This window comes from Triturus cristatus, chromosome 4_1 (genome assembly GCF_964204655.1).
Source record: "Triturus cristatus chromosome 4_1, aTriCri1.1, whole genome shotgun sequence".
Taxonomy (NCBI): domain Eukaryota; kingdom Metazoa; phylum Chordata; class Amphibia; order Caudata; family Salamandridae; genus Triturus; species Triturus cristatus.
The window spans coordinates 759,587,032-759,596,257 of record NC_140585.1 but is presented as its reverse complement, the minus strand read 5'-3'; the positions used below and the strand labels follow the sequence as shown (position 1 = coordinate 759,596,257).

Genomic DNA, 9,226 nt, shown 5'->3' with positions numbered 1-9,226 from the left:
CCAACAGTGTATGTACGGCCCGTACCCTCACCCGCGTATGTATGGAGCGTACACCCACCCCAACAGTGTATGTGCGGCCCGTACCCTCACCCGCGTATGTATGGAGCGTACCCCCACCCCAACAGTGTACGTACGGACCGTACCCCCACCCGCGTATGCATGGAGCGAACCCACACCCGTGTATGTTCTAAGCGTACATATCCTGAAATAGGAGGGTTGGGTGCAAAGTCCTCCCAGCAGTGCCCAGACATAAGAGGGGTGTGTGCAGAGTTCTCCCAGCAGTGCCCAGACACAGGAGGGGTGGGTGCCTAACACTCACAGCAGTGCCCAGACACAGGAGGGGTGGGTGCCTAACACTCACAGCAGTGCCCAGACATAAGAGGGGTGTGTGCAGAGTCTTCCCAGCAGTGCCCAGACACAGGAGGGGTGGGTGCCTAACACTCACAGCAGTGCCCAGACATAGGAGGGGTGGGTGCCTAACACTCCCAGCAGTGCCCAGACATAAGAGGGGTGTGTGCAGGGTCCTCCCAGCAGTGCCCAGACACAGGAGGGGTGGGTGCCTAACACTCACAGCAGTGCCCAGACACAGGAGGGGTGCGTGCCTAACACTCACAGCAGTGCCCAGACACAGGATGGGTGGGTGCCTAACACTCCCAGCAGTGCCCAGACATAAGAGGGGTGTGTGCAGAGTCCTCCCAGCAGTGCCCAGACACAGGAGGGGTGGGTGCCTAACACTCACAGCAGTGCCCAGACACAGGAGGGGTGGGTGCCTAACACTCACAGCAGTGCCCAGACACAGGAGGGGTGGGTGCCTAACACTCACAGCAGTGCCCAGACACAGGAGGGGTGTGTGCAGAGTCCTCCCAGCAGTGCCCAGTCATAAGAGGGGTGTGTGCAGAGTCCTCCCAGCAGTGCCCAGACACAGGAGGGGTGTGTGCAGAGTCCTCCCAGCAGTGCCCAGTCATAAGAGGGGTGTGTGCAGAGTCCTCCCAGCAGTGCCCAGACACAGGAGGGGTGGGTGCCTAACACTCACAGCAGTGCCCAGACACAGATGGGGTGGGTGCCTAACACTCACAGCAGTGCCCCTGCAAAGAAAAGGGTGGAGTACCCACAGATCCAATGCCCACAAATGTCAGTCAGGTGCACAAAGATCCTGCAGTACATGTACCATATGTGTGCGAGGCTGGGAGTATACACATGCATAGCGCCGAAAAGAAAACATGTCCACATGAAGTCATGACAACAGTCTACATACACAAGTACAGTGACCACCAAGGACGCCACGAATGATGCAGGTGGAGACATCGCTCAGCATGCATGGCCAAAGTCTAACGAGTCCGTCACACACCCAGCCAATGTAGACACAGCTCAGCACCACATATTGGAATGACCCTGCAGGGAAGATGTCAGGTTACACAGAGGAAGGAACACACCTTGGGACGATGTCACCATGCAGTAACTGCTTACATGAACAAAATTATGTAGCCAACAGCTTGTGATGGCACACAGATACCAGGGTCCACCCTATGACCAGCACAAGACTACAATTCCCTCACACCCAACACATTATCACCACCCAAAATAATGGAGCAGGTCCACCAACAGCAATACCAGATAGACAGTAGTGTACTAAGGAAAAAGAAATTGCTTTATTCAGCATCCAAAAATCTGTTTGTCCCTTGAAAGTTCAAAATGTACAATGCCCATAGTGCAATCCAAAGTTCAAATCCAGGTGGGGGACACAGTGGGACGCGTGTCCCCTAGCTTGCTTGCACAGTCAGACTCCTTTGTCTTCCAGAGGGGGGGGCATCATGTGGGGGGGAAGGACCAGGCACCGCAGGGACATGAGGGCGAAGGGTAGGCGTCGTGGGTGCAGGGACGGAGGACTCCACCACAGGGGGTGGGGCAGCGCCAAAGGCAGAGGTCAGGATGGCGCTGCACACCTTAGCAAGGTCCTCCAGCGACTCCCCTGCACCCGAAGGAACCACAGGCCCCAAGGAGGGGGGGGCGGAGGGATGGGTCGCAGCGCCACTGGGGGAGGGTGTGGACAGGGGGGGGGACTCAACCACCCTGACCGGGGACTCCTTTGACCGCTTGCGGGGTGGTGTCACTGTGGGGCTCAGGGAAAGAGCGGCCATGAAGGAGTCTTTGCGGGACTTGTGGCCAGGAGACCTGAGCGGAGGGGATTTGGAGGGTGTGGATTTTGTGGAATGCGGACTCCCACTCTGGCTGCTTGTGTCTTACATTTGCCCCCCGAGCCAGTGGGTGTGCCTACTTCACCCTGTGTGTGCGTGCCAGGAGGTGTGCGTTTGACCTTCCCTGCTGGTGTGGTGCCTGTGTCTGTTGTGGTGGGTGCATGCTGACGTCTGGGTGTACGTGGGACAGGCATGGGAGTGGGAAGTGTGGATGGGTCGGGGGTAGGGGGTTGGACGAAGCGCTGCAGGAGACCCACTGCTGCAGTCAGTGTCGAGTCAATGGACCTCAGCAAGTTGCGTTGGTCAGCCTGCGATGAGAAAATGCCCTCCAAGTATGCCTCCATGTTGTTCAGCACTTGGCTGTGGCCATGGAGGACATTAAGCATCGCAGCCTGACCAACCTGCAACTGCCGCTGGATGTCCACAGACTTGGCATTGGCGGCAGCAGTGGAGACAGGGGCAAGGGGTGCGGTGCCTGGCAGGAAGGAGACATCTGGTGACTGGGCACGCTGGGAAGGGACACGAGCAAGTGGGAGGCGGCTGATGGCAATGGAGGGGGCGGGGAGAGATGTTGTGCCGCTGTCAGCTGGTGGTGCAGCCTCCGCCCACTCGGAGAGCTCAGCCTCGGACCCGTCAGCTTCATATTCTGTGGTGGCAGTGGACAGGTCCTCCGCCTCATTCCCCTCCGCCTCAGTTCCACTCGATGTGCCAGCCAAGATGTCACCGCTGGCACTGGTGCTCGGTCCCTCCGCTCGGTCTGTGCTGATGTCTCCATCCGTGTCCCCCGACGATGCTGTGGGCAAGGTGAAGAGACAGGAATTAATCAGACACCTGTATACATATGTCACATGAGTCCAATCTACATAGGTTACAGTGCATAGCCTGAAAAGAAAGATGAGTAATATCTACAAAACAAGGTACATATGTAGGCCCTGCAACACACAGTTGGTTGACCCACCATGCCACTGAAAAACTATGGAGAGCATGACACAATAGCAAATGACATGAAATGGATTTTGACAGAGGAGCCAGGCCCTGGGGACAATCCAGCACTGCATCTGCACCACACAGCGTTGCCGAAAATCGGGATGAGCAGGGACCACATCCATGAACTTTAGGCACATGCTGCATAGGTAATACTGAAAACATGCCCACCATGACTGGCTCACTGCACCTTGAGTGTATGTCCAGACAAACATCACACACTGGCCAGACCTAGCAAGGAGATTTCAGGTTTTGACATGTAGGCTTTGCCCGCACCAACCACCCCCTACATGAGACAATTTGTTGAGACACAGGAAGCACTTACATCTCTTAGTCTGGGTGAAATACACATGGGCTGGAAAAATGCTAGATTGGACACAAAATACCCAAGGTGCGCCTGTCCAAATAATCATGTACAAATGGGCATCATCAGATGATTGTAACAAGACACACAGTCACTGGCCACCGTGAGTATGAATAAGGAAAATCAGGTCAGGCTGTACAGTGGACACTTGTACTACATATTACGTCAATGTACATGGTGCCAGAGGACAATGGCACAGAGCACCACCTATGCTGTAGACCACAGGTTTCCAAACTTTTCATGCTGGTGACACACTTTTTTGACATTCCTGCTTTAGTGACACGGTAATGCGAGCGAGCGTAGCGAGTGAGCCGGAATCACCACAGAGGTGTTCGGGGGGGTTTAAAAAATAGTGGGCAAATGGTGCATTTTCAATCAAATTGGAGAAAGCAAGAAGGTTTAATAAAGCAATTGTGAATCTGTTTTTAACAAAGACAGTGACTGGCAAAACAGGGAGTAAGGTTAGGTTTGTGCCTGAAACAAGAATATAATCATGCACACATCGACACATGCCCCAGTGATTTACAGCACAAAAAGGGCACCCCCACAGCATATGGAGTGTTGGTTTTGGCAAACGTTTCTCCCTTCTTAAATACTAAAAAGAAACATGTGAATCAAATTAGAATAATTCCCAGTTAAAAAAAACAAGGCAGTACATTAGATCAACTGTCGGTTGGGTTGTGGAGTTTTGTTTCGCCACGTTATCAAAAGAAAACCTATTTCCTGTATTGGGCCAAATATTAAGTTGCTGGTGAGCTATTATATAATAATCAACTTTAAGCATGTTGGCCTTGTTTGTCATATTCTGTCTTTTTTTTTTTAGGTCCCGTCTAGGCTGCGCATGTGCTGTCTCGAACAGCATGTTTTCAATCTGTGGGCTTCAGCCCGCCCATTGCCTTACCACTTGTTTGCTCCATCGTGCTCTCATATCCGTCGTTCCCGTTAGTCCATAGCATAAAAGCGTCATGCTTCTTCCTGTGTTTGACCCTCCCCCTGAACATGGACCAAGTGCTTGCGTCCTTCCACTACTCCCGTTATAGGAGCTACTATTTTCTTTGTCTTTGAGCACTCCACACGAGTGCTGGTGTTTTCACTCACTCCATCTCCTCCCGCCCGCCCCAACCCTGTTGATTCGTTTTCTTTGTAGATCGGCTTTATTATTCACCTCACTCACCGAGCCAGCAAAATGATAAGTGATGTGTACTTACCCCTTTGAGCTCATCCACTTACGCACAGATCAAGAAAATAAATGGCCTTCCTGCTAGTTAGGAGCTTGGGCCTCAGTTTTCTAAATGCACCTGTTTTAACTAGCATATTAATAATTTCCTAAACACCGCTTCATGGTTCGTTGTAAAGGAAATGTACTATGTACCTATCTACTAACTTATACTGCAAAGATCTCTTGCCCTCGCTTTTCAGTATTAGGGCACACAGGTGAACTTCATCATTACTAAAATGAGCAATAGCTGCTACATAGCGTCAAGAGATGCACATGCATCTCTTGGCACTATGTAGTAGACCGGGCACAAGTTGAGGGTAGACTGAGTCTATCCACTCTTTTCACAGGGTGATCGCAGTCTACCCTGCTATGAGATTGGGCCCCACAGAAATATGGTAAACTTGTCTTGGTGCAATTTTTAGACACCGGGACACATTCAACAGTGCCTGCACATTGTTTGCTTTTGTTCCAAGCAGCAATGTACAGACGGGGAAGGGGCTTATCAGATTCCAGCTGGGCCTATAACAAAGGTCGAAGTTAAGGGGCCATCAGGTCTCCTTTTCTTGGAGTATCCAGGCTGGGAGCTATCAGGAGCCTCACATCTAAATGAAATGGAGGAGAAACAAAGGCACATAGCTTATCACATCACATCACACAAGAGGTAGGCATGCTTTTGACTTTGTTCAGTCCTTTTATATAAGAGATATGCATGTGTGTAGGAATGTCAGATTTGTTAGTCTGTCCCAGTATTTACACAAACAATTTAAATGCCACTATTTTGTTTTGTTTCTTTTACAGCGCTATAGTGCTACTAATCCCATTGTAGTGTCAGAGTGCTTTATACATACACATTATACATTGACAATAAATGATGTGTGTAAATCAAGGGAGTGTTACATAAGATGGGGAGAGTTACAAGGTGTAGGAGCCACATGTCCTTCTTGGCTCACTGTGCTATATTAGAAGAATTACAATGTATGAACTGCAAGTAACAAAAGGATCTCTGTGTTCAAAGCGCTAACTCACTTGCCCATTTACATACAATAAAAATCTGTCATCTGCGCGTTACATAATGTGCTTTCCAGGAGACCTATTAACCCTCAATGCTACTTTGATCCAAAACTGGGACTAGACAAAACACAAACCTCTCCAGCAAATAGTTATTTTACCATTATTATTATTCCCCGAGCTTTACTGAGCACACAAAGATCTCTGCCACAGGTGCCTTAACCCCATGATATTTTAAAATACAGACTTTGCAACCAGTTGAGTAGAACAGATTTACTGCCGCATTTCTCCTTGTTGCCAGTTTCTTTGTGGCAGGATTTAAAAAAATAAATACATGTTAAGGCCCTGATTTTGCATCGGGTTGCATAATTTTTTTGCACAACCCCGAAGCAAAATCTAATTTGTTAAATATTGTAATGAGCTCAAATGTACTTACGATAGACCTGCTAAACAAACATATAACTTTCATGTTTGGTTTCTTGTGCTACTGGCAGTGACTAATATTGATTTTTAGTTTTTGTTTTCAGCGGCAGTCATTAAAGCTGTGAGATAATTGAGAGGATTTGTTAAATAATTGATAGTTGTCATTTTGCTTTGTCGGGTTATTACCTGGTAAAAGTAATACAGTTGTTCAACTCATCGTTCAGTGGGAAAAGCCTGTTGTTTAGTTCAGCTTTTTGTAAACAGCAGTGTGCAGGGGTGAGAGTATTGCCTGAAACAGCTTGAAGCAGTAACTGCTAAAGAGCAGTGAACATGTTGCATTAGCCATGCGTTAGGGATTGTTTAATGACATGTCTTAACCAAAAGGGTTGGGGTGTTGGGTGTGTGTAAGTGAGAGAGGGACATGGAATAAGGTAGAAAAGGGCTGGTAAAAATGGCCCCATGGCCTGCGACCTCTTATTTAATTATCCTGATCAGGCCCGGCTCCAGGAATTTTTATTTGGGTGGGCCAAGGGTGCATTTGGGGGGGCCACTGCGGGATCGATTTGTCGCATATATGTCTAGGCAGGCCTGCTTCAGTGCCCTCCTTTATCTCTTCTTAGTCTTACAAGGCCCAGTAAAACGCACTCTTTTCCAAATCTCTTTCTAAATATTATCACTCTCAAAAAGTGTTTTTTCTATGAAATGTTCCTTTGATGGGAAAAGGAGGTTTCTGAGGTGGTAGTATCAGGCAACTGACACTACTCGGGCTCCCTCTGAGCGAGCCTTCAGGGAGAATCCCTCTTCATTACTACCTCCACCTGACCCCGGACTCTGCAACGCACTCCCTTACAGGCTTGATTATCCACTACTCCTCTCCAGTGCACCTTATCTCACAGCTGACCTTGGGCCCTAGCCCCATATCAGGCACCATCGGGCTCCACTTTCATTTTTCCCGGTAAAAACAATAGTAAAATCACCTTCAAACTTAAAACATTGAATAAAGCAGTAAATATAATTAGCACGCACTTTAAAGTATGTTCCACAGTAGCCTGTATGACCAGACTGCTAATTAAACAAAAACAGAAAGGCCATGACAGGGCCGGGTTTAGCGCTGATGCGAAAGTCTTTTTTGGCGCCACACTAATAACCTCTTTCTCCGTAAATACCTTTACTACCACCTTCCAACAGTGCCCCTCATCCCTCCATGGCCCCCCCATTGACCTCTTCCTCGGATTCCCTCACTGCCACACTCCACAAGTGCCCCTGATCTCCCCATAGCCCCTCCCCCTCGTGACCTCCTCCTCGGATTCCCTCACTGTCACCCTCCACCAGTGCCCCTCATCTCTCTGTAGCCCCTCCCCCTCATGACCTGCTCCTCAGACTCCCTCTCTACCACCCTCCACCAGTGCTCCTCGTCTCTCCCTAGCTCCCCCCCCTCCACCCCATGACCTCTTCCTCGGATTCCCTCACTGCCGCCCTCCAACAGTGCCCCTCATTGCTCCATAGCCCCTCCCACCACCACCTCCTCCTCAGATTCCCTCGCTGCCACCCTCCAACAGTGCCCCTCATCTTTACGTAGACCCTCTCTCATATGCATTTCATTTGTTGTATAGCGCTACTCATGTCAGTGTAGTGTGTCAGTACTTTACACCACGCACACATTATACAGAGACAATGAGTCATACAAGTATGTAAATCAGTCTACAGGGAATGTCACATAAGCCAATGAGGATGACAAGGTGTATGAATCACGTCATACATGCTGGTGGGCAATATATTTTAAGAGGGTTTGGTGTGGGGAAACAACTTTAGGATTTAAAGAGTATTACATGGGGGTCAGCTTTACTGATAAAAATGTATATCTGCCCAAACATACTCATTTCAGCAACATTAGAATAATGAAAGACTGAGGAAGTTCTAACTATATCACAAAACAAAAATAAGCGAAGTTCTAACTACACAATTCATGTTTGTATGCAGCTCTTTGGTGACAGTTCATTGGTCACTGTCCTATGTTAGGATTGTAACTTCTGAACTGCAAGTAGCACAAGGATCTCTGTGACAAAGGCAGTAACCCACTGAGCTTCCACATAAAATACAGTTGATCTGCATTTAAAAACTACGGACAGACAAACGATTGCCCTCCAGCAGGATCATTAATCACCAGCGTTATCTGGGCATGTTGTGTTGTCTTATTTTATCCTGCATCGATCATGATAATGATAAAAAAATTGTTTAAATGAAGCACGCACAAAGTATGTGTCCTGCTGGTCCTGTGCACATTTTAAATCGAAAAACAAATAGTGACAAATTCTCCTACCTACTTTATTAGTCAAACTGTGTCACAGCCTGGTGTGATAAACTGCTGCAGGGGTCGGGAAAGGTGACAGGAATAAACAAACTTCTTTTCTCCTGCACTGCATAGAAAAGGAAATATCCACGCAGCAGGACAGTCGGCAAAGGTTACCGGTGACAAACAAAGGATTTGTCCCTTTCGCCATGTGGAGATGGAGGGGTGAAAAAAAAAAACAAAGCCTCGTTAATGGTCTTGTAAAGACCTGTGAAGTACCCGGGTGCGGCTGCGATAATCTCAAAGCTGTCTGTGTGTGTGGGAAGCTGTCTCAGCCTGGGCGCGCGCACACACAGACAGCTCTTTGAGCTCAATTCCGTTGCGCCCCTGCCTTCAAGCCCTCACTGCGAGGGCCAAGGCTCCTGTTGCGCGACACACCCACGAAGGTCAGGCGACACAGTAACGTGTCGCGACACATACTTTGGAAAGCTCTGCTGTAGACACTGAGGTGCCAATTACGTGCGGTAAAAAATGTCCCCATACGACTCGTATCCGGTCTTTTTACCGTACGAATCGTACAAGTGCCGTACAAACTGGCAATCACGATTCGCATGGTAAAAAGTCCATACGAACCGCATTGGGAATCATTCCCCATACGTCCTCGGGTCGGAAAATGTGTCCGACACGTCCTCAGACGATTTACCGTACAAATGTGAAAAGTGAAGTCCGACCGAGGAATCACG

At 48.9% G+C, this 9,226-nt stretch overlaps 1 protein-coding gene across 1 annotated transcript in view; it reads right to left on the bottom strand.

Moving 5' to 3' along the window:
• Window positions 1–1,776: 1,776 nt before the first annotated feature.
• LOC146855499 (uncharacterized) overlaps window positions 1,777–9,226 on the bottom strand; it is an 82,494-nt gene continuing 75,044 nt past the window's right edge. Inside the window, exon 3 of the mRNA XM_085651150.1 lies at window positions 1,777–2,988. Within this exon, the coding sequence (XP_085507276.1) occupies window positions 2,120–2,988 (869 nt within the window). The 3' untranslated portion in view covers window positions 1,777–2,119. The remainder of the gene's footprint in view (window positions 2,989–9,226) is intronic.